The sequence below is a fragment of the Notechis scutatus genome, chromosome 1 (assembly GCF_049901735.1).
Source record: "Notechis scutatus isolate UNSWTSFEM ecotype Mainland chromosome 1, rNotScu1.2, whole genome shotgun sequence".
Classification (NCBI taxonomy): Eukaryota; Metazoa; Chordata; class Lepidosauria; order Squamata; family Elapidae; genus Notechis; species Notechis scutatus.
The window spans coordinates 56266954-56292370 of NC_142009.1; the positions used below are offsets into that span (position 1 = coordinate 56266954).

Here is a 25417-nt window from a genome sequence, read left to right on the forward strand (position 1 = left end):
CCTTTTCACCCATTTTCAAAAGGTGGACTTTCCTTATTCTTTGTGGTTACATTCTTTGCAATGTTCCTTTTCTCTGTGTACACGTTGTATGGATATATTGCACAAGGAAAGAGAAGAAGAGAACGGTCACCAGCAAGGTGGATGGACTCTGTTTCAGTTGGATTGAGTGCACCATTGGAAGACCTGAAAGAATAGCTTAGGGACAGATCATCATGGAGAAAATGTCTCAGTCTTTCATCAAAACATCCAAATCAGTCAGATTGATTCCTTTCTTTGTAGACATTAATAGACTTAACATAATTTTAAACCATACAGTCAAAACAATTAGATCTTTCTCTAAGCATACCCTTTTTCTTTCATTCTTTGGTCTCCAAATAATTTGAGAGCTGCAGACATATGGCCAAGTGGCCATGTCTGGCCTTAAGAAATTTGAGGGATTTAAGATGAGGTCATTTGTGCCTTTTTTAGCAAGAGTAGTACCTGTAGCCTTTCCTACTGAAGGATTACCCCAGATGATGAGTAAGGAGTACCCCAGGAGACCTGTGCAATCTTGTGGCCATGTGTGCTCCAGGAATGACTCTTGGACCTTTTGGCAAATGCCATGTTTTTAATTTTCTGGTAACTGAATTCTAGTTGGTCTTCCTTGGAGTAGTACTGGGCTAATGCTCTCAATCCTCTTTTGAGGGCAACAAGTGTTGTTAATTTTAATGTTTTAACTTTTAATACTTAATGGTTTAAATCTCTTAATTGTTTTGTACAGCTGTTTGTGACATTGTAAGCCTCTCAGAGTTTCTTGATAGTGAGATGGGCAGCATACATATTTAATAGAAATAATAAATAAATACAGGTAGCCCTTGACTTGCAACTCTTGGTTTAACATTAACATTAATGCTTTGAATTAATGGCTTCCAAACAAGTCCGTTACAATTTAAATTAGAGGTTATGGTCTGCCCCTGTGGTCACATGATCATCATTTGGGGCTTGGCTTGCATTTACAACCAGTTGCAGTATCCTGCAACCCTGTGATTGCAATTTGTGACATTTTTTAGAACCTAGAAGGTTCAGAGTATAGTGTACTGGGAGTACGGTAAACATTCTGCAGGTATTGTATATAGTTACCTCCCTGAAAAGTACTCTACTGAAATTATTCTTTGCGTGTGTATGTGGTGTCTGTGCATGTTTGTTTTTGAGTCATTTTTTTTTTGTCTCCTGATAACAGCCAGGACAAATCCTTGCAGTTTTCTTGGCAAGGTTTTTAAGATGTGGTTTGCCATTGCCTCCTTTCTGAGAAGGAGTGATTGACCCAAGGTCACCCAGTTACTTTCGTCCTGAAGGCAGGATTAGAATTCATGGTCTCCCAGTTTATAGCTTTGATGCCTTAACAACTATACCAAACTGGCTCCCATGAAAAGGAAATGGCTAGGATTTACCTTGAACCTGAGAAAATGAACGAAGAAGCAGCAGTTCACTTAGTGTCCTACGCAGAGGTTTTCATTATGAAACTCCAAGGAAAAACAACAGCCTAATAAAGGCATCGTCTGGCAACTGAGCATGCTCAGCTGGAATCTTCAATATATACCTGCACAAATGCAGTTGAAATATATAATGTAAATTTAAATAAAATGTGTGCTACCCAGAGTCTTTGTAGAATTGGGTGGCCTTATAAATACTAATAAATATTTCCTACAGTAAATGCTTAGAACCTAGTCTAATCTTGACTATAATTTTGTGTAAATGTTGCTTAATAAACATGACTTGATTATATATCTCCAGTAATAATAGTGAACACTGAAAAGTGAGGAAAAATAATGCTTCAGATTTCAATTAAATGTCCTAGAAAGAGTTTCAGAATTGATACTTATTGATACACATGAAGATGTAACTATGCCGGTAGCATTTTAACTTACTTCCTCTTCCTCCTTTTTGATTTCTTTGTTCATTTTAGGATTAGCTGTTGGTCTTGGCATTGGAGCATTGGCAGAGGTTGCAAAGAAGAGTCTTAGATCTGAAGAGCGCAATGGTGAGATTTTCTTTGTTTGCTATTAATAAGCTCCCAGTTTTTGAACGCTCCTTGTTTTTAATCAAGGCATGTTATGCAAGCACAGAGAATAACAACTCTTTGAAATAGTTGTATTAATGGATAATTGTGTCAGCATACTTTTTGCTTGTAGTTTCTCTTTTTCCCAGAAATTGTCTGCATTTCTTACTTATTTTGATTTAATATTTTAAGAATAATGGTGGTGATGATGCTGTTCATTAAAGGAAGACAAAGACTGATTCTTGTCCCTTAAAAAGGATTGGGGGAAAAACTGACCTATGAACTGAGAATGAGGAAAATAAATCATCTGTTTCTTGGATTCGGTCAATGCAGATGTCTAACGTGTTTGTTTAACAAAATATTCATGCTGGATTGTCTTGTTATACTGTGATCTTTGAACAATATTTTGAAAACTGACTTATTTTTTTCCTCTTAGATTTGTGTTTATGTCGATGCTCTATGTTTTGTGTGTACATAGATTTAAAATATAGCTATTCTTTTTAAAAGCTCTACTGTTTGTCTATGAACAGTCAGGTGCTGAAATAAAGGTTACATTAAAAGGAATCTAAGATAAAGGTACAGGATTATTACAAAAATATGTGGCAAGAGGACATTATTTTACTAATATTGCTGTCTTACAACTGAACTTGCCCAATTAGAGTTCATTAAGGTAAGGGGATGTGAAGCAGGTTGGACTTTATTCTGTCCAAGGCACTCATGCTTGACAGATATAGATAAGATGCCTTTACTTGTGCAAGAAGAAGAGTATCATGCAGACATTTTGTTGCCACATTTTGGGCTGCTTAGACATATTTTGGCACTCTCAATTACTTCAACAAAGAATACTTTAACATTGTTAGTGGCCGAGTGTCATTATGCAAAACATTGACAACAAGTTCAATGTCATTGTCCTAACCTACTAAATAATGGGCAGCTGTCATTTTTGCAACAGCTTCTTGAAGAATGTATATAGGGAGTAATATAAATAACATAACTTCAGACATGATATTCTTCCGATTAAAATCAGAATTCTGATTTTTTTGGGAATCGCCCCCCCTTTCCCCCCCTTCTTCTCCTCCTTCCCCTCCCCTCGGAGGCCCCGAGTCAGGAGTTGCTACCGCTGGCGCGGCTCTGCGCGGCTCCAGTCCCGCGTTGCCTCAGGAAGGGAAAGGCAAAAAGGAAGAGCCGCGGCGGCGCTTTGCAATGGCAGCAGCGGCTCCTGGTTTTGCCTTTTCCTTCCCGAGGCAACGCGGGACTGGAGCCGCGCGGAGCTGCGCCGGCGGTAGTAACTCCTGACAGGCCCAGCCGGATACCTGAGCGGAGCCCGGGTGGGCGGTGCGAGCGGAGCCCGGGCGGGCGGGCGGTGCGAGCGGAGGCCGCTGAGCGGCAGGAAAAGGGAGCTGGGCAGCGATTTCTTGGCGCTCGGTGAGGGGGTCTCTTTTGGCCGGCCCCGATTTTTTTTTCAGAGGGGAATATCATGCCTGTAACTTGTAATTATACCTCAGCTTGAAATCTAACTGTAAATTCCAACCAGAATATTTTTTCTGCTGTTATCTGGCCATTTAGCTTTGAAGGAAAACAATACATTTCCATAATACTACTGTCTTATGTGACGTTGACAAGACCTTGATGTTTAATATGTGCAGACTAACCTTTACAAGTAGTCCTCGGCTTACGACCAAAATTGAGCTCAAAATTCTGTTGTTAAGTGAAACATTTGTTAAGCGAATTTTGTCCCATTTTATGACCTTTCTTGCCTCAGTTGTTAAGTGAATCACTGCAGTTGATAAGTGAGTAAACCAATTGCTAAGTGAATCTGGCTTCCCCATTGACTTTGCTTGTCAGAAGGTCGCAAAAGGTGATCACGTAACCTTGAGACACAGCAATGGTCATACATATGAACCAGTTGCCAAGCACCTGAATTTTGATCACATGATCATGGGGATACGAGAATGGTCAAAACTGAAAAACGGTCCAAAGTCACTTTTTTCAGTGCTGTTGTAACTTTGAATGATCACTAAACGAACGGTTGTAAGTCAAGGACTACCTGTATAGTCATTTTGCTAGGTATGGTAACAAGATACTAGATACGTTTAATTTAAGGAAGAGAAGGATTAGGCGTGACATAGCTGTCTTTTAATACTTGAAAGACTGTGACAGGAAAGAGGGGGTCGATTTATTCTCCAGAGAAGCTGAAGGCAGGTTAAGAAGCAATGGAGGGAAGCTTGTCCGAGGGAGATACAACCTGGAACTAATGAGAAATTTCCTGACAATAAGAACAATTAGTGGATCAGTCAGTGGATCAGGAAAAGCGATATATAAATAGCTTTCAAATGTTGTATTTCTTTGTATGCTCTCAATATAGTATATAATTATCAAACAAAAGCACACTGAATTAATAGCAATAAAATGGTATTTAAAATTTGACAATGCATGTCAACTTTGTCCAAAATGCTGAGTTTGTAACTTGTACAATAGGACTTCTGGGGCAATAGTTATAAGCTAAGGGCAGAGTAAAGAGTATTTATTACTATCACGGCATCTGTCATGGTATCTGAAAGAGTCTTGAGAAGCAGGCATGCATATTATCTGTGCACTTCTATGGACATTCACTCTATACAAATAAAATAGTAACTTCAGAAAATGGTGCAAAATTACCTGTGGTCTATCTGAAAATGGTTGAAAAAAACCACGACAAATTCATAAATACAGAATGTGCTGTACTGTAAACGGCATGGATAGAAAGACGAGACATTCAGTGTGAGTGCATTGCGTTGGCAGAATCCTTGAAAGCATTTCTTTGCTGCAGCCTGGTCTCAGCAGACCTTTCCCAGGAAGTTGGTTGTGCAACCCGTTCTATTTACATTTCCCTGTTTTCAAACAGTACTTTGTTTAACTGGGCACTCCCTGATCTGAATGCAGGCAGAACAAAACTAATTATAAGAAATTAAACTTGTGGCTGCTAACCAGTTTAAAGCTGGAGAAATGGGGGCAGATTGATCTTATTTTGTGAGTTTAAGTAAAAAGAGAAATTAATTGTTTAGGGCTTTTGTTTTCTACTCATTTGAAGAGCCTTAATACAGAAGAGCCTTAGACATTTTTGTGCGGCTTTCAAGTTCAAATACTACTTTGTCTAGCAATTTTTTTTGCTACTGTTATGCATAGCTTATAGGTTTGCATATCATAACACAACATAATACCTATGAAACAAATGTGAATATCAGAGGGTCCATTTTGAGGCCTGTGCCTACTTGGCTCTGTGCTATTGAAATAATACATTTTTTCCATTTAGCTCTTTTTTGTCTTCCCAGCTGGATTTTCCACCTGTCTCTTCTGTCATTCATTCCAGAGAGCTTGCAACTAGAGCTTTGTGTGTCCCCCCCTCAGCCCCTCCGGGGGTTGATGTCACCTTGTCAACAAGAGCAGCAGGTTTATTTTGTGCTTGTAGTTGGGTCAAGACATAGAAGCTTCAGGCCTGTGGCTAAAATAATGGACACGTTCTTCCCCACCTCCCATTTGAATTCCTTAATAACCTTTTTCTTAGTATATAGTTAAAGAGCCACAAAGCAGTCTTCAAACGAGAAAATCCACTTGTAGTGTAACATTTACTGAAATTAGGTGCTGAAAAAAAGAGAGCAGAATTTGCTTCACAGAAGGCCGTATTTTTTGCCATCAGTTATGGCAACCTTCCTTAACCTGGTGGTTTTTTTTTAGGAATGTTAGTTTTCAAATAGTATCTCGTGGGCACCGAATTGGAAAGTCAAGTGATAACATTCTGAATTCTCATGTTTATACGATAGAAGTATACTTGTTAAGAATTTTGTCTGACAGAAGAGGCACAGAACAAAAATGACACCAAACAAATATCCAAATAATGCAACATTAAATCAACAACTGCCTATTCCAGTGAACTTATTTTAGAAAAGACCAAATTAATTGGAAGAACACATACATGTGTGTAATCTTGATGAAAATAATATTTCACATATTTGGATTCAGTATCTTTGTTTAAAATGTCATTGTAACTAATAAATGGTGGCCAATTTTGATTGAATTTATCTTTTCAGTGAAGAGTTGTTTTGTTTTGTATATTTTTATCGAAATACATGTGTGTCCCCCCCCCCCCATTTTTAATCATCACTGAACCAGTGAAGCACGCTTTTTAGTTTTGCAACATTTTGCAATAACAGTTTTAATGATCAACCAAATTTCTTTTGCTGCACAATATATAGACATTCAGAAATATAGACGTAAACAGTCTGTGGGTGGTTTCTCTATTTTCTCCAGAAATATTTCATGAAAAACACGAATTTATTTTCACTACAGCTAATGCCAAGTTGTGGTTTGCCATAGAGTAGAAAGCTGCAGACCATAGGTTTGTGGAAGTATATGTATATATTTAAGTATTGGACCCTTCAGCTTAATGGCTGTTACAGCCAAATTATTTTAAATAAACTATGTGTTGGCAAGGAAGTGCTTATTTCAATTGCAGATGAGACTTACCGTACTACCAAACAATGTTTAAAAAAGCTTTTTGATTAACTTTGCCTTTCAGAAACATTGTAGTGGTTTTGGTGGGAGATATACAAGCCACATTCGGTAAAAGGACAGTTTATCCAGGGATACAAAATGAAATTCAATCTTGATACGCCCTCTTGTGTTGGGGGATGAATGAACTTGAAGGTCAACTTTATTAAAAGTTCAGGGGCATGATTTAAGTTTCAGTATTGCAAAAACAAAAACATAGTTATTGAACCAGAGAATGTAGACATTTGTGAAGTTTTTATGATTAGATGAAAAACACAGTATAATGGATATATGTCTTCTAATCACAGTCTCCAAAGAACTGGCAGAATATCTCAACTGGTTGACTTTTCAATTTGTCCTGGAGTTGCAGTGGAAGCCTATGTAGCTTTGCATGTTTTTCTTGACCATATTTCAACTTAATAAGCTAAAATATTTTCAAATGTTTTGGCTGCATATAGAGCCATAGCATAGAAATAAATCAGTTTGTGCTTTCTTTTTCATTAACTTTAATTTTCTGTTTATAACATTTAATTATATAATTTTATAATTATATAATTATGTAATTTTACAGTTTGTAGACATTGCTAAAAATAATCTCAGTAGGATTTTCATATTGGCTTATTATGCTTTAATAGCTAGCATTAAATTCTGGAATTCCCATTCTTTCCTGGTGAATAAATACAAACTTGGTCATTTGAATTGGAATCAAAATATTTCTCTTAAGTTTTTGTAAGGTTTAATATGTATATGTATATGTAAAAAATAAAGTTTGCTGTCCCCTAGCACAGTGACCCCCAAGAATTCCGGTTTTGAGGACCAGCGGGAGAAGGGAAAAGGAATGGTTCTAGAATTGTTTGTAGTTAAGAATTGTTTTAAACAGGATTTAAGGTATATATCTTGCTATATAGTGTACATTTTGGCTTTTGGCAATTGCGTAGAACTGAATGCTTGAGTTTTCTCATTTCTCACATTACGGATACTATTTGTTTGGTATTTTAGAAAAGGACTCTTGACTTCTTTAATCATTAACTTTCTCTTTAATATGTTACTTGCTGGGGATCCATTTGTGACCAGAAGAGATAAATTCAAGACGATAGGGGTAGGGAGTCGGAGAATTGTATTTAGCTTGAGCTGTTACTTTCCCATGCTGTAAACAGCTTTATCTTTAACTCCTAAGGATATGTGACCACATTATTATTATTATTTTTAAATAGAGAGTTCTGAGATTGAGTTATTTGTACGATGTGTTAATGGCGCTAGTACAAAGGAAATCTGTATACAAGTAGTCCTTGACAGTTCATTTAGTGACCCTTCAAAGTTACAATGGCACTGAAAAATGTAACTTATGACCATTTTCTCACACTTATGACCTTGCAGCATCCCGAGGGTCACATGGTTTTCATTTAGATGCTTGACAACTGAGTCACATTCATGAGGGTTGCAGTGTCCTGGGCTCATGTGATCCTTTTTTGTGACCTTCTGACAAGCAAAGTCAATGGGGAAACCAGATTCACTTAACAACCGTGTTACTAATTTTAAGAATTGCAGTGATTCACTGAACAAATGTGAGAAAAGTCGTAAAATGGAGCAGAACCCACTTCAGAAATTTCTGACTTAGCAATGTAAATGTGGTTGTAAGTTGAGGACTACATGTATTAGCACCCATTCCTTTAATTTTCTAAATACCTTTTACTCTGCTGGTCCTCAGGAAAGAAGGCTGTTTTGGATTCCAGCCCATTTCTCTCTGAAGCAAATGCTGAAAGAATTGTGAGTACCCTGTGCAAGGTTCGAGGTGCTGCACTGAAGTTGGGACAAATGCTGAGCATTCAAGGTAAATATAATAGCTCACCTAGGTTTTTGCCTCCTCTCCTTTTTAACACTCTTAAGTTTACTGGGGTGAAGTACATATTGGGAAAAGCAAGGATACTGGATAATAATTTATTAAATGTATTTGCCACCTGACTCCATCATTCCAGAGGGCACAACATGTAGTTTGAGAAGATGGCACACAACGACAACACCATTCTCAGTAAATCTCAAGGGTTCCCCCATCTCTTAAAGGAAGAAGGCTTGTTGAAGTTTCATTCTTGCTAGAATCAAGTAGAGGTTGATTTTGCTAAGATTGTACATCTCTACCTGGATCCTTGTTAAATTTGATAAGTAGTTATTAACTCCATTTTTCAAAAAGTATGCTGAATCAATCTAGCCTGTCCTGTGCTGTGTGGACTAGATTTCCAGTTGCTGGAAGGACTTGTAAGAATATCAAGGTGAATATGGTTGCAAATTCAAATGTGATTAAAATTCTTTTATCAGACTTATCCCACAATGCAGGAAGTTTGGAAGTGGAATTTGTAGACAGTGTATGGATATTGAGTGTAGGATTGCACCCCATGTCTGTTTATAATAGCTGGGTACATACACCAAACTGAAACATGGATTGTTTGTCTAAGGATTCTGAATAGGCTATAGTTGGTAAGGTTTACATATAGTGCTAAGTTATAAATCATGTTTGGGAACTATAATTACGGAATTTATATCACACACTAAGCCATAACGTATTTTTGGCTTTGCACGATGTATGAATGCAATCAATATATCAACATTGAAGTAGAATTTTTGTAATTTTGATGTCATACTAGCCCTTTTACCTTCTCCTGTTTAACCTAGATGTTGCTAAACATCTAGCCTGAATGTAGGCTTCTAAGAAACATGAACATTGGTCATTCGTCTTCTGATTAAAGTAACATAACTGAAATTTCATATTTAAAAGAAAGTTGCATTTTTAAAAAATATATACGAGAAATGAAAAAGCCTCAAAATAATTTATATTTCAGAAGAAAAAGAAAACATTTCATTTTTCAAAGCAATAAAATAGAGAATTGAGTGGCTTAGTGGCCAAGACAGCTGTTATACTTTCAGGATCAGACAAAGGCAACTCTTCTTAGAAACAGTGATAAGAAAGGGCTACTGCTCTGAAACCTGGTTTGGGGTACTTCCAAATATAGATAGTTGATTTGTGATAGCAAGGATTTGGCGTGGGTCGCCAAACTGGTAGTAAGTTTTGGCTGGCCACGCCCCTGACCCAGTCACTGCTGGCTCGTTTGCCCCACCCACCTTGACGCTCTCTCACCCCGCCCGCCTGACGCTGGTCCCTTAAGGTATTTCTTTTTTTCCCCTTCCCCAAAACCAGCTGTTCATACGATCAGCTATGCCGGGATTCCCCTTGCTGAAGTCCAGGAAGGCAAAAAATGGAGGGAAGGGCTCAGCCCCCTCCATTTTTTTTGCCTTCCTGAGCCCCAAAGGAGCCTTCTGGGAGCAAAAACACCCCCCCCCCCAGGCTCTGGAGGCCAGGAAGGTCCCAAAACGGAGTGTGGAGGGGTGCTGCGTGCCCCTCCCATGCTCTGTTTTTTTTTTTTTCTTCCTGAGCCCCAGATGAGCCTTTTGGGAGCAAAAAAGCCACCCCTAGGGGCTCCTCTGAGGCCAAGAAGGCCCCAAAACCCACATCCTCCCAGTCACATGGCCATGCCCACCTAGCCATGCCCACAGAATCTGTAGTAAAAAAAAATTTGAATCCCACCACTGATCTTAGCCCTTTAATTCTCCACTATAGTTGCTTATATGAGATGTCTGTTGCCAAGATCCTGCAAATAAAGAATTTATTTGACACAGCTTGGTAGGTGAATAGGTAGATATATCCACATAAGCTTTTACTAGAATTACTGGTGTTTGCCCCACAGATACTGTTAGCCATGAAAGTTTATGCTAGGAATCCACAATTCTATACAGTCCTCGGGCCTATACCACCCTTTTTTTTTTTAAAGTAGAGGATTGTCCCAGGTTGCTCATGGGATTATTTGTTAACCTTTAAGACATCATAACAAGTTGATATAATAGACTAACACTAACTTTCCCTTTCTGGAAATTGGGCTAGAAAATGTTTCACTTATGTGAGAAATATACCTAAATTATGCCATTTCAATCCAGCAATTCATCAGGTTCAATTGGTCAAATATGGAACTGTTGTAAAAGAGAATGAAATTTAGGTATACATTGTGCTGTGCGCACCCAGAGCATGCAGAAGTGTTAATATTAATGTTACCCGAATTGTGAAGCCAGGAGAAACAACTGACAGCTCAGCCCAGCCTTTCCTGTTTAAAATTAAACAAATTTTCTATGATTAACAAAGCTTTGCAAATGTTGCTGGAGGGTTTCTAAGGGGTAAACAAAACTTAATGAAGGCAATATTAACAGAATCTGTAGATGTACAATTTGTATTCTTTCTCTGAATACTGCCACTCTTTTGCCAAGATTTGTATTTTTCTTGCTCTGAAAAGAATCAGGCAATTGGGCTGCCCACACCAGACTTTTAGCTCTGTCTACTGTCAGTAATAATATTTGTTAATTTTTAAGTCAGTGCTAGTATAAATATTGTTTTAATATTGTAACTTCTTGCCTTTATTGGTTGTAGGCTGTCTAGAATCACCTCAGGGTGAGATGGACAGCATATAAATTTAATTAGTCAATCAATCAATAAATGGGTTGCTGCAGCCTGCTTGTAGTTGTTTCATGCCTTAAAACTAACTGCTAACTCAATTTTATGATTAATATAATTAAAAATAACTCACTGGGGAAAAGGAGTCAGTTGAGTTTTATGAATTATCCATGCTTATAAAGGGAAGGATATCAAGAAGAGAGTTCATTTTTCCTGTTTACTTCAGCTAGGTGTAGCATTGCTTTGAAGTAGTTGCCAAAAAGTCTTTTTAGGGCATGTGTGATACACAGGAAAACTGTGAATGGATTGAATAGTGTGTTACATAATGCAGGACAAATTTACCCAATGTAGTGTCCTCCAGATATGTTTAACAAGAATTGCCATCAACCCCCAGCCAGAATAACTCAATATTTAATTCACCATATCTGGAAGCCACCAAGTTGGGGAGGGCTGTGGTAGGGAATGCATAATGCTTTATGGTAGCTCTGCTTCATTTTCTTAATCTATTCTCCTTCATTGCTCACTCTGTTTGCGTGACCTTACTTTCAACTGATTTCCTGATTTACCAACCCTAGCAGGTGAGTTCCCAACTACATTTGCTCTCTGTTCTGTCTCCTGTCTTTTAAAATGGTTTCCTCACAACCTTCCATTACCTCTTATAAATTATAAATGTGCAACATAGGTACCTTTGTCATTGCCAAATGCTGTAGGTACCTCTGCTAGATGGAAAGTATAGATTATTATTATATTATGCCACTTGGGAATGATTTCTTGGCAGACCTGTAGTATACTGCAAGCAAGGCAGATATGTCCAGAAAGTTACATTGGTTACATTTACATTCTGCTTTTTGGATGGAGTGAAAGACAGAATTGAGACAGTTGATATATTGAGAATTAAGAAGCAGCTGTTATCATGAGAATAATCTGTTTAATCAAGCTGATTTAATACGATTCAGTGGGGACAGCTCTGGAATGAATGATTTCAGCACTGAGAATTTCAAACTTATTTCTTAAGTGCATATGACACAGTAATATTGTGGGACAGTCTACATTCTCTATGCTTCTAAAAATAGCATACATGGCATCTAGCACCCCAAATTTTGCTTTAACACACGGCTCTTTGGCCTGCATGTCCACTATCTGATTTGTGGCCTTCCTGCATGGAAGTGCCAAAATGTTTGAATTTTAGTTGTGCACATTGAGTCCATGTTTGGAATGTGGGTAGTTAAGGGAATGGGTGACTGCCCGCTCCTATTTTCATCCTTAATCCCTCCCACGATTTAAAAAATTGACCACACCCCTTCTGAGGGATGTCATAACATCATCAGATTGCATTGCCTTCTGTGTTCCCCCAGAAGGTCATGAGTCTGAATTGTAGTCTCTTTTCCAAGAAACTTTTATCCAATTCTTCTTTAGCAAAATGTTTGTGAACCTTTTGAGCTGTAAGTATGAATGTAAATAGTATGTGTAATAGTTAAGATGCTGACCTAGAAAACAAGAGACTGTAAGGTCTCCTTTAAGTATGAAAGCCAACTGGGTGAATTTGGACCTGTTACTCAGCCCAGCCCAGCCCAGCCCACCTCACAGGCACACACAGAAAGACACACAGATGGCTCGATGAAAATGCAATAAAATAACACCTAGTGATAGCTCAGAAGTAAGGATCCTGTCACTGACTAGCAGAATAAATATAAATTGTGCAAAATATATACTTTTGTATACACTGTATTAGTCATCCTTCTAAATAACAAAATGGCTTCCTAACTTTGCTAAGTATTTTGATTTAACACACCGAATGTGCATGATCCTCTGTGGTGTTACTTGTGCTGAGGATAAGAAAACCATAATGTACATTATACATTATGTTCCTATCACACAATGAACAAATTAAAATGCTTGGCTGTGACTTGAGGGCAATAATAGAGATTGGGAATAAAGCCTTTTATAATTGTGGGCTGCACCATGTTTTTGTCACTGTATGACTGACTCTTGTTTCGGTTTTTGTTTCCATTTTTCTCGATAGATGACGCTTTTATCAACCCACAACTGCAAAAGATTTTTGAACGTGTTCGGCAGAGTGCAGACTTCATGCCTTTAAAGCAAATGATAGTAAGTCACTGGTTTAGGAACATGAGAGGTGAGAACTTGGGAACAGAAATAGAAATCAGACTTTACAATTTATACAATGTCGCCTTATTCCGACTCTGGTATTCTTAGGCAAACAGCTGAAACACAGGGTTTATTCTTGCCATATTGAAGCCATAAAAGCTCAGTCTGCTATGTTTTGTTTAAGATCAGCTCTCTACTTTGTAAGGAACTGTTGTGGGGCATATTGTGCAAGTAAATTGCCATTGGTTTTGAAACACATTGTTGATGTTTGTTTAAAATAGTCCATATCTTTTAATATATAAGAAAGCCTAATTCTGATATTTAGGAAAAGATAATGTAATTTTTTGTTTTTATTTTGCTGCTAGAAAACGTTGAACAATGATCTTGGCCCTAACTGGCGTGATAAATTGGAGTCTTTCGAAGACAGACCTTTTGCTGCAGCTTCTATTGGACAAGTTCACTTAGCTCGTTTGAAGAACGGCAAAGAAGTTGCCATGAAAATCCAGGTGGGGCTGTTAGCTTCAGTGTCATCAAGTTTATCCCAATTGTGTTTTCTGATAATGTATTTTTGACAGTAATACTGCTACTGGCGATTTGGCAGTAATACTGCTACTGGGATAATGTTTCTAGCTTTTTGATGGGCCCACTGGCTGGAGATTCTAGCGTTCCTGAGCATTGCCACTATTTAGCCTTCTGATATTTAGGAAAAGCACCATACAAATTTCATATTAGAAATCAGAATTCAAAAAGATAGGTATCTGTATACCTCCAATAAAATAAATTAAGCCAAAAATCCCAAAGGAATGAAATGGGAAGTTGAATAAACATTTCAGATGAAGTTAATAGGAAAACATTTGTGTCTTATTTGAAAGAAAAATAACACAAACATGCATTGGTAATGATGAGAATCTGAGTACTACTTGATGATTATTTCATTTAAAGCATTCTGAAAACTAAGAAAAAAATTAACCACTTTGTTAAAAAATTGTCCCATATTTAATCTTAACTTTAGAACAAGCAATTGGGTTGAACATTCTTTGTATATAAGGCAATAATTATTTCTTGTCAGTTGAGCATAGTAACTGCATTTGCCTTTTCCTTTTATGGTGAAATCAGAGTGGGTAAGGGGAAGATAAGCTTCTTTATTGGGCAGCTTAGACTGTGTCAAGTTCATGCCTTTACAGCTTGAGATCAATTGAGATATGACCTTAGATTTATTCTTTGGCTACAACAATGCAAGTGATTGGTTCATGTGTATTAAGTTTCCATGCCTGTTGATCAAACTGAGTATCTGAATTTGCATCTTGTATCTAATTCTGAGAATAACTAATGCAAAGCATTCTGTATATGAAAATCCTGGCATTGTAGTTGGCATAATTCTTGATTCTCTCGGAGTTCATTTCTGTCGGTGGTTACATTGCTACTTGTTTTTCAACAGTAATTTTTTAAATTCTAGCAATCTTAAGTTAAAATAGGAGGAATTGAACTGTTCTTTAAACCGTGTATGTCAGTCAACCATCTGGAGCAAAAATATTGAAATGTGAAGGTGGCTTTTTACTCTTTAAAAAGAGAAGGAAGCATAGTAATGTATCTATCTGTGTTTTCTACCTCAGGTTTTGTGATTAGTTATACTTCTAAACACAGCATTTCTACTTATACAACAGCATAATGGAAAAGAGTCCTTATAAAGGATTTTGTGCTGACCCGTTGCTAATGGATAACTAAATATGAAAGGCCATTCCCCCCACCCTACCTGCAGAAGACATAATTTATAAGCAAAAATCTTACTATCTTTCATATACCTCTCCAGAAAATAGTGGGAAAGACTTGCATTTGTAAGTCTGCTAGCAGTCAGTATAGATATTATAAAGCTAGAGTGGCCAAAGATCAGAGTTAATAGTAAGAGCCTCTTAAGATCCTCTGTTCTCTTTTCTATGCCGAGCCCAAACCATTATTATATTCTTTGGACTTAAAAGGGAAGAATGATATTTAAGTTATGTAGATGCATTTAACTGGGCAAGAAAGCAAGAATGACTTTAGAAATATTTCGAAAAACATCTCTCTTTATTATTGACATATTATCTGGGACTGCTGCGTTTTGGCTTTGCACTATCAGGAACACTACAGATTCCTCATCACTAATTTAAAGGATATTAAGATTCAGAATCAATTCTCTGCTCATCATTGTCCTTTTTCTGTCTTGCAGTATCCAGGAGTGGCCCATAGCATTAACAGTGATGTCAGCAATCTGATGACTGTCTTGAGTATGAGCAATGTTCTTCCAGAAGGTAAAATTGTTCAAGAGGGAGGGAGTGTTGGGTTTCAGAGGTTTGGTTGAAAGAGTTGATGGGAAGCTTCATCTGTTTTCCTCTTCTAAGCGATACTCCTAAAACAGATTGGGCAATTGGGCAAGCCTCTAGGTTTTTGACAAGTGCTTCCCACTGTTAACTACCGAATAACAGAGTAAGGAGATTTGGATGGGCCCCATACTGTTAGCCTTTTGTAAAACACTTATAAAACCTGGTTGTTCCTGTAGGCATTGGGATAGGGATACTAATGAACTCTGCTAGTTGGTTGTAGTAGATTGGGAAAAATTTTCCTTGATGCTGAACTTTGGTTATGTGAATTATTATTTTATGGTTTTTTAACCTTTTTTGTATTGCCCAGAATAATCACTGTGAAATAGATAGCCATATAAAATGTTCAAAAGACAATTTTAGCATAAAAATTAAGATGCATGTTTATGGCTTTAGCCTGTGTACTTATGTTTTACGTATCTGAAAAATGGCCGCATCTGTGAATGAACACAGCATTCATGCTTAGTTTTAAGAATACAGAGATACAAGACAAGAGAAAGATTAGCTGGTTGTGTAATATAGTATTTTTTGTCTTATTGGCAGTTTGTAGCCTTTTTCTACTTGGCCATAAACAGCCAATAGAAAAAAGAATACAATTTTGTATTTTTAATTTTGATAATGAAGGATGGGGTAAAATGACTTCCAACTTTTTTAATGTGGTGTTTTCTCTAGTTACGGACATGGTGACCAATGACGTCTCATATTTGCCCTATGTATGCCATGTCAAGGATGGCTTTAATCTCACAGATATAAGCCAAGATGTCAGTTTAAACCATCTTCTTTCCCCTTTTCTTTTGCATCTAGGTCTTTTCCCCGAACACCTGATTGAAGTTCTAAGGAGAGAACTGGCCCTGGAATGCGATTACCAGAGAGAAGCTGCCTGTGCCAAGAAGTTCAGGTGAGATCCTTTCCCTCTCTTTGTTCATGATCTTCCTCTTTTAGGAAGCATTATTGAGGAGGTACAGTAAGAAAACATTTATGCTGCAACTGGTGAATGTAATTTTATCTTAATGTAACCTTTGGGAGTAGGAAGTATCTGAAGCTAAAAGAAAAGGCTGCAAAACAGAGCGAATGTCCTGGGTAAAACATTTTAATATTTGCTGGTCAGGTTGCGCAGAAGTTTTAAGATCTTCATCAATTTGTTGCCTGCCATTCAGGGAGCTGCTCAAGGACCATCCCTTCTTTTATGTGCCTGCTGTGGTAGATGAGCTGTGTGGTCAGCGTGTCCTTACAACAGAACTTGTGTCAGGATTTCCACTGGATCAGGCTGAAGATCTAAGCCAGGAAATTCGGAATGAGGTACTCTTTCATCTTCGGTGATGACAAAATGACCTGTAAATGGCCATAGTCTGACTTCTTTCTCAGACATTTTGTAAAAGACACTGGTGAAGTCTATAGGTTAGAGCTCTGGTAAGGGATATAATCAAATTATGTGGTTGAGTACCTTTTGTTTCATTGAGAACGATATTATAGAGTCAGATTAGTTCTTTGCTTGGAACAGTTTTCCAATAAAAAGATGTGGAAGTCTTTTTGCAACTGTTGATTTAACTCTTTAAATCTGTGTCTCCAGTGAAAAGATTTTCTGGGGTACTTCAAGATTTTTCAAGCTCTGCATTTCAAAGACTGATTTCATCTGGAGAGTTATCTGCAAACTGTAGGCTATTATCTGTTGGATTTTAGTCATTAATCAAGAATGAATGTATATTTTTGAAGTTTTCAATATATCTATTTTCCAGCTATTGGAAATGCTTAAAACCTCTGAGATAATTCTGAATACATTACAGATAATATTCTGAGCAGACAGTTCTTTGCTTCTGAACATTTTTTTCTCTCATGTCTGTTCCTGTCATACAGCTTTATGACCTTGTGAGTAGGACGACAAGCTTGCCAGAAAAGTTCACCTTCTATTTCCTTGGCCAAGTAATGAGAAATGCATCATCTTCTTATTGCATAAGCACCCAAATATAGGTCTCCAAGTTAGGGGCAATTCTAGCTGTCCAAGGCTGATGGAAAAGTACTGTCAGTAAATAAGAGATAGAGGAGAGTTGAAGCATGGACAAATGGGAATTGGAACTGAATATGGCAAGGATTAGAGAGTTAACATTAGGTCTGACAATCCCACATTGGCAGACAGAGTTGTCATGGTGTTTTAACATATCCTGTAGGAAGCTACAAACATGTACCAATTGTCAGCCCAGTGCGTATTTTCACTAATATTAGTAATCAGGTAAGATTATCAGTATAGGCTTTCATTACTATCTGAACAAGCGTAACTATGTAGTGCTACAGAACTGTGTTGTGTGAGCACCGTTGCCCACCATTGCAATAATAAAACAAACAAATTATTTGCTAGAAGGTAGTTAAGCAACAGAGTGAAAAAAATGTGTTTGGGTTTCTATTTTAGATGGGGTCAGAGTTGAAATACATTGCTTTTTTTAAAATTTTACCTTTTTCTTAACTTAGCTTAGTGTGGTCTTTGGTAGTCTTCATTCATTTGCAACGCATTTGGTCTTCTATTAGTTATTTTAGCTCCCCTTTCATGCCCTTTCATTCTTTCTATTCATACATACCCAGGTTAAAAGAATGTTTTATGTTCATGTTTCCTTTCTGCTACTTGTCTATGTCTTGTTTCAAGCAAGTATTTTCATAATAATTTGAGTATCTGAGACGGTGTGCTTATTAGAAAACTATGTATAACATGGACTATTATATCATAGAATATTAGAATATCACTATTATGCAATAATGATAGCCCCCTTTAAAAAAACTAAAAAGTCTAGAAAGTGGTCAGGTGGCAGTGACATTTGTAAAGTAATAGTGCTGTTTTTCCCCCCTCATTCATGCAAGTTCTGCCTTAAAAGAGAATAAATATTTCATATATCCAGTATTATAGTTATTGAGTTGTACTTTTATATGGTTTATGACCTATAGGCTTACCGTTACTGCTGAGGAAGCTGCTACATATCTTTCGATCCTGCTCCATTATTGAGTAGTCAAAACCTTTATCAGATCAAATCGCTTTTGCATCTTGAATCCTATATTGGAATCTAACCATAGCACTGTCAAATCTTGAACTCTATCTTCAATTATTTGTTTACTCCTAGTATATATTGCTTTATTTTTTACTTATATTCCACTTTGTTTTTGCTTGTGATTATATTTGCAGATCTGCCACAACATACTAGTTTTGTGCCTGCGGGAGCTATTTGAGTTCAGGTACATGCAGACTGATCCAAACTGGTCGAACTTTTTCTATGACCCAGAATTGCACAAGGTAAAACTCTGAAAGTTGAAATGCACACTATAGGATTTATTTCCTTTTTGCCTCTTTACAGTATTTCCAGTAACTTTACAGTAGGACAAGTGGGCATCTACTTTTAAAGTATATATTAGTTTTGGGGTGAGGGGTCTCTATTGGTATTGGAGAGGATTCTGAGTCATTCCAGCCATGTTTAGTTCTTATGAAGCATGGTTAGACCAGACAATATTTGTCATGTTGCCATCCATAGGGTCTGCATTTTATTTCAGGAAAAGAAGGATAGTGACATGTAAATTTTATGCCAAAATACACTGGTTTCCTAGTTAAGGAACCTATAAAAGGATTTGGGGGAAAAACTTGAGAGAATTAAAATTCTGAAGTATAGAAATTGAACAGTATTTTTACGATGTTCTCTGGCTTCTTTTTACTCTCTGAAGGTGAATAGAAAAGAACAAAACAATTTTAAAATTATAATCCAAGGCCTATGCAATGTAACTTAAAACAACTCTTCTTTAATCCAAATATATTGTATTGTAATAGTTTAATTTATGGTGGAATTTTGTTATTAGTCTGAATATGCTGCAGCCTTAGGGCTAACGTGCAAAACTTGGTAATTAAAAATATCATCTCCAGACAGTTATCATTTAACAAAATTTCTAGATACTGTGGATTGGAGAGGCTGGGCAGTCTTTCCATCTAACAATGAATTTGATGGGAATGAAGTTCTTCGTTGAACTTATATCTTAGAAAAAACATGTTATTAGTTGCCATTAAGTACTGCAAGAATTTTTTTATATTTGCTATCCATAATTGCAGAAGGAAGAGGATTAAATCTGGAAAAAACCTATTTGGTACTGGCTATAGGGTAACTTAGATAAATAACATGCAGGATCTGATAGTCTTGATCACTGAGGAGGCACATTATGCTGAATTTCAATGTCTTCTGGTCACTGTTTAATAAGGATCTTCAATAGTATCATAAGGGAATATCTTTATTTGAAGTGGCAAAGTGTAACTTTCCACTGCAGAGACAAGAAGACAACAGAGCCTGGTCTCTATACCCAATGTTAAAATATTTCTCTACCAGATGAAATAGCCTATTTGTACTACAGATAGTCCTTGGCTTACAACCACAATGGAGCCTGAAGTTTACATTGCTAAGACAGTTAAGTGAGTTGTGCTGCATTTTACCACCATTTTTGCCCCACTGGTTAAGCAAATAATTGCAGTTGTTAAGCGAATCATGTGGTTGAGTGAATCTGGCTTTCCCTAGTGGAAACCAACTGGGAAGAATACAAATCACATGACACAGGGACAGTGTAATTGTCATAAATACAAGCCAGTGTCAAGTGCCCAGATTTTGATTATGTGACTTATCTGAATGCTGCAGTGGTTGTGTGAAAACTGTTCATAAGTAACTTTTCATTGCCTTTATAACTTTGAATGGTCTCTAAATGAATGGTTGTAAGTTGAGGATTACCTATATACACCACTTCAGCTACTATCAAAATATTTTATTGCTGTATTTATCCAGTAGTAGACTTATTATAAGACGTACTATTTTGTAATGTAGTGTAATGGTATCACTTTAGGATTTTTCACCCATTCCAATGAAAAGTAGATGAATAATGTAGCTTCTGAGAAACTAGTATGAGCATTCTTTTAGACCTTTCATTTAGAAATAAACCCCCTGGAATAGTTCTGCTTTCATTCAGAAAAATTTGTGCACCTCTTTTTCCAGGTGGCACTTCTGGATTTTGGAGCAACACGTGGCTTTGATGAGGAGTTCACAGATACCTACATAGAAGTAAGGGCTCTAAATTGCTATAGTCAAGTGCCTTTATGGGGCTTGTGACATGTGGATGAGAACAGCTTTTTGTTGCATACATTTTGTGATTTTTTAAAAATTGTATTCAATTTACAGGTAGTCCTTGGGTTCAGTGGGAATTGGAGCTGGAGGTGCCATTGCTAAGAGACATGGTCATAAAGCACATCATGTGGCTGCATTGCTTAGCAACGGCAGTTCCAGCAGTCCTGGTTGTCACTATTAATCAACTATCACATAGATCATTAAGCAAGAGCCTCACATGATCGCTGTCAGGATTCCGGCACTTACCCCCATTCCAGCTTCCTGCCGGCTTCCCTATTGATCTTGTTTATGGGATATTGGCAGGGAATGTCAGAAACAGTGATCACGTGACCATGGCTCACTGATGTCATAATCATTAGCCAGACACCTGGATCCAATTGTGTCTGCAGGGATGCTATAATGCCTAGAAGTCTGAGGACCGGTTCTGAAGTACCGTTCACTCAGCTCAATTGTAACAGTTGCTGAATGAACAGTCGTAACCCAAGGTCTACATGTGTAGCGTTACACCTTGAGAATATGTTACTCCATATCTCAGTCAACATAACTTTACTTTTCTTGCCTTTGCCTCCTAAAAGAGAATCAAAAATATTTAATAATTAAATTCAGATTTTTCTTCTGAGGAAGAATGTCCTCTTTTCTTTTCCTATTTACATGTTGTTTCTCAGCCCAGGTGGATATTTGTAGTACCGGTTGTTCATATTTAACTAAACATCATAATAGTCCAGCCATCCTATATGATCATTTGGTTGTAATATATGTATTACAACCAAATTGCCATAGAGGGAAAATGGCTATCTGATTAGCTATATATGAACAATTGTTTGATATTTGTTCTACAGGATCCAGATCTAATATAGGTTTCTGTGATAAAAATCACATTATTTTTTTAGTTCTTTTGGTGTTCCTTTTGGAAATTTTACTTTAGTTTCCTGGTACCAACCTTTCAGGAGAAATATTCAGATATTTCTCCTGAAATTTGGGTTCAAAATTCTCTCTTGCATGTTTTGGGAGACAACAGAAGCGCTTGCTTTTTAAAACCAATACTTTTTAGGAATTGCTAAGATATTACAAGGGTGACTTGCTTCCTTGTGAAGTAAATGCTTTTCTTGATTGCAAAAAATGCCTAATTAGATATGTTTTTGATTTCTTGCCTCTTATAGTTAATCAAAGCAGCTGCTGACCTAGACAGAGAGAGAGTGCTAAAGAAATCAATAGAAATGAAATTTTTAACTGGCTACGAAAACAAGGTATGTTGCAGAATCAAACAGTCCCTACTTCACCACTGCTATGAGTTGAGTTTGATTTTCTCAATCAATAGAAGAGAATGCAACAAATATCCCTTCTCACACACAAAAAAGTCTGCTTTATAGGATGTCAAATTTTTCAACTTTCCAAATGTTAGGGGTGCTCAAAAGTTGTGACATGCCTTGAGGATTGTAAATATATTTTGGTTGCTTTAATATAATTGAGATGTGCTTGGTAAGTAGCTAGTAAGTATAATTTTTTTTACATTTTGTTTGTTTCATAGCTACTCAGTTGTTGCATTGCCATCTAATAAGACAGGTTGCAAAAGTGTTTTCTGTTTTAATGTGTGATTGAGTTGCCCACTAGGATGAGCAGAAACCGCTTCCATCTGCTTTTCTCTTCCTTTCACATAAATAGCTAAAACTAATCTGGAAGCCTTGGTTGGCTTAAGCTGTGGTTCCGGTTTCTTGCTCACAAGCAGGCAAAAATCTAAGGTGGTAATAAAAAAAAAGTATATTTCCAAATCTGAAAATCACTGTAACTGCTGAATCATAAATCACCCTCTTTCTCTTCCCTCATACAGTTTAGTATGTCATGTTAAGAAATCTTGACAATCCAGTAGTTACTTTAGTAGATAAATAACAGTAGTAGTTACTTTAGCTGCTAATCTATGGCAGGACAAACATTTGTCCTGGTGATTTTGAAGAGACTTCACTGTCAAGTGATATTTTTTCAGATTTGGCTTGAGTCTTTTTATAGGGAACTATCTAAAATAAAAAAAACACAATCTGAGTTAAGCCATCAAACACTTACAGAAGCAGGTGCTAACTTTCTACATAATATTGAAAACTCAAAATTTAGTAACAGGCAGCAACTTCCCATTTTATATTACGGGGAAAGGATTTCAGCTGAATATTTTTATAAATAAATGGACGAGGGACTGACTGGTTTATAAACTAGGGAATTTTCTCTTTGCTGTTCTTCATAATTTGAGGCCTGTGTATTGAAAAAACTGTCGTTAGGCATATTCCCTATTCTAAGTGTATGTTCACTTCAAATTGACATGCTGGTTTTGATTAAACAAATACGTTGAATTTGAATAAAAATATGTGGAATTGGATTGGAATTATGTGATACCCTAGCTGTTCAAATTCCATCTAAAAAGATTAGGGTATATGCATGTCATGTATCTGCCCTGTTTTAAGACTTGCACTGCAATTATTCATTATTCTGCATGCACTATATTGCCAGCCACAGTTGTCTTAACTGTGCTAAGAAGGCAGAGTCTATTTTGTATATTAAGCCAAGAATCTATGCTTGTGGGTTATTACTCCAGAGCTGGATTTTGACTACTGCTGCTATTTGTCAGACCATTTTTGTCTGGTTTATGTTGGTGCTTGTTGATTCTTTCATTTTCTTTTCAGTAGACCTGCTAGAAGTAGCCAATCACAATCACTTTCTGCTTTGTTTTTAATCAGGCTATGGAAGATGCCCACTTGGAAGCTGTCCTTATTCTTGGAGAAGCTTTTGCCTCCTGTGAACCTTTTGATTTTGGCTCTCAAAATACCACCGAAAAGATACATGGATTAATCCCAGTCATGCTGAAGCACCGGTTGGTCCCTCCACCAGAAGAGACCTATTCTCTTCACCGGAAAATGGGTGGCTCTTTTCTCATATGCTCCAAGCTGAAGGCCAAAATTCCATGCAAAAATATGTTTCAAGAAGCCTACAGTAAATATTGGAGTAAAAAGACCAAAAACCAGTAGTGGCACAAAAGAACTATTGAATATTACTGTCTTATGAATATGGCCCAATCATCAAGCTCTGGCACACCACAGTACTATTTCTTCCCTCTCACGCCTACAGAATTGCTTTAGCAATGCAACAGATGATCTTCTGGAAGCAGAATAATTTTGAGGAAATTGTGCTTTTGTTGGGTACAGTTCCTCCTCTCAACATTCTCACCAGATTTTAGGTGTATCTCCTGTTTTATTAAAAAAAATATAGTGGTTTGCTAGTTTAGAAGATGTGGAAGCAAAAATGAACAGCTGCATTTCATACTGTCCTAGATCTTGGCAATCTTTTTCATATTTTAACATTGGTAGCTGAGTTGACTTTTTTTTAAAGAGGTGGAACATAAGTCAAAATGAGTTGGCATAGAAATCTATTTGTACTTCTTTAAATGTTATTTTCCCCATCTTCAATATTTTTTTCAGTTTTCTTCGAAGGTGAAAGGCGGCTTCTGCAGTTTCATACTGCAAAGAATAGAATGCCAACAATATTTGCAACAAAACCTTATTTTTGTATGATATTTTGTGGGAGTCTGTAATGTCTGGGATTTTCTTATAGCAGTGTGAAATATATATATGTGGAGTCTCTGGTGCTCAACAAAACAAGATTTTAAAGAATCTGATACAAACAGTTCATTGGTGTATGTAGAATATCTTACCTTGACATTTGGTTGCTTATCTTTGATTCTTTGAGCTATAAATAGAAGGAATGTAATTAATGAGGTTCTCTCAAAAATTGGGTTTACTTGTTAAATGGAGATTTAGAGAAACAAAGCTCAGTGGCATTTATAAGAGTCCAGGAGCAAAATTGTAATTTCTCTGTCTTCATATTTGGTAATGCAACTTTTGAGATGTATATTCAGTATCAATTATGTTTCAGAACTGCATTGAAAAGCATGATCTACATTTAAATAATACACTTGCGCTATATATATATATATATATATATATATATATATATATATATATATAAATTTTTGTAACTGTTCAACTTTAAACTTATTTGCAATAAAGAGGTGCTTGTGCAAAATATTGTGTTGGTGAATTGTGTTGGTGTAGTTAATTGACTCAGTGATACATGTGTTCATCTGAACTTGATTTTTCAATTTAATTCTGACCTTTCTATCTTTATCTAAAATAATTGTTAATTTAACCCCAAAGTCAAACTCAGTTCCCACAAGAGTTTTAATAACTCGAAAAGCTTCAGATGAGGATATGCAATGCTCACTTAACAAAGAAAGGAAATTGTTGCCAAAGATCTTGTAGCCCTGCTTTTCCTTCTATCTATTCCGAAAATGTGTTGATGTGAATGCATGAGCAGCCTTCATCTGGACTCTATTTTACTAAAAGCAATACTTTATAAAGATATATTACTATGGTCTGAAGTGTAGGCAACCTGACACTCTGTAAATGTCTTGGGCTGTGCCTCCTACAGTCTTTTGCTGTTGATCCTGCTGCAGTTGGAGCTTCTAGTAGTTGAAATCCAAAACATAAAAAACTAGGTGCTTCCCTACTATGTGTGTCAAAAAATACTGCCATTTATATGCCAAGAATAAGATTTGGCTGAATATACATAAGAATTGAAATAACAAAAATTGGGTTTTTAAGTTTGAAAGTTGAATTTTAAAAAAGCAGGCTAGCAAGAGTTTTGACGCCTTTGAACATGGTTGTTGTTGAAGACTCCTAAGAATACCATGGACAGCCAACAAAACAAACTGATGGATCACTGA

General features: G+C 36.8%; 1 protein-coding gene across 2 annotated transcripts in view; it reads left to right on the forward strand.

The window, feature by feature from the left end:
* COQ8A (coenzyme Q8A) overlaps positions 1-24717 on the forward strand; it is a 73285-nt gene extending 48568 nt beyond the window's left edge. For both annotated transcript variants that reach the window (XM_026681905.2, XM_087964950.1), the window contains exons 5-15: positions 1946-2020; positions 8274-8396; positions 13081-13166; positions 13532-13672; positions 15373-15454; positions 16328-16421; positions 16681-16822; positions 18690-18797; positions 20524-20589; positions 21813-21899; positions 23376-24717. In XM_026681905.2, the coding sequence (XP_026537690.1) occupies positions 1946-2020; positions 8274-8396; positions 13081-13166; positions 13532-13672; positions 15373-15454; positions 16328-16421; positions 16681-16822; positions 18690-18797; positions 20524-20589; positions 21813-21899; positions 23376-23663 (1292 nt within the window). In that variant the 3' untranslated portion in view covers positions 23664-24717. The remainder of the gene's footprint in view (positions 1-1945; positions 2021-8273; positions 8397-13080; positions 13167-13531; positions 13673-15372; positions 15455-16327; positions 16422-16680; positions 16823-18689; positions 18798-20523; positions 20590-21812; positions 21900-23375) is intronic.
* The last annotated feature ends 700 nt before the right edge of the window (positions 24718-25417 follow it).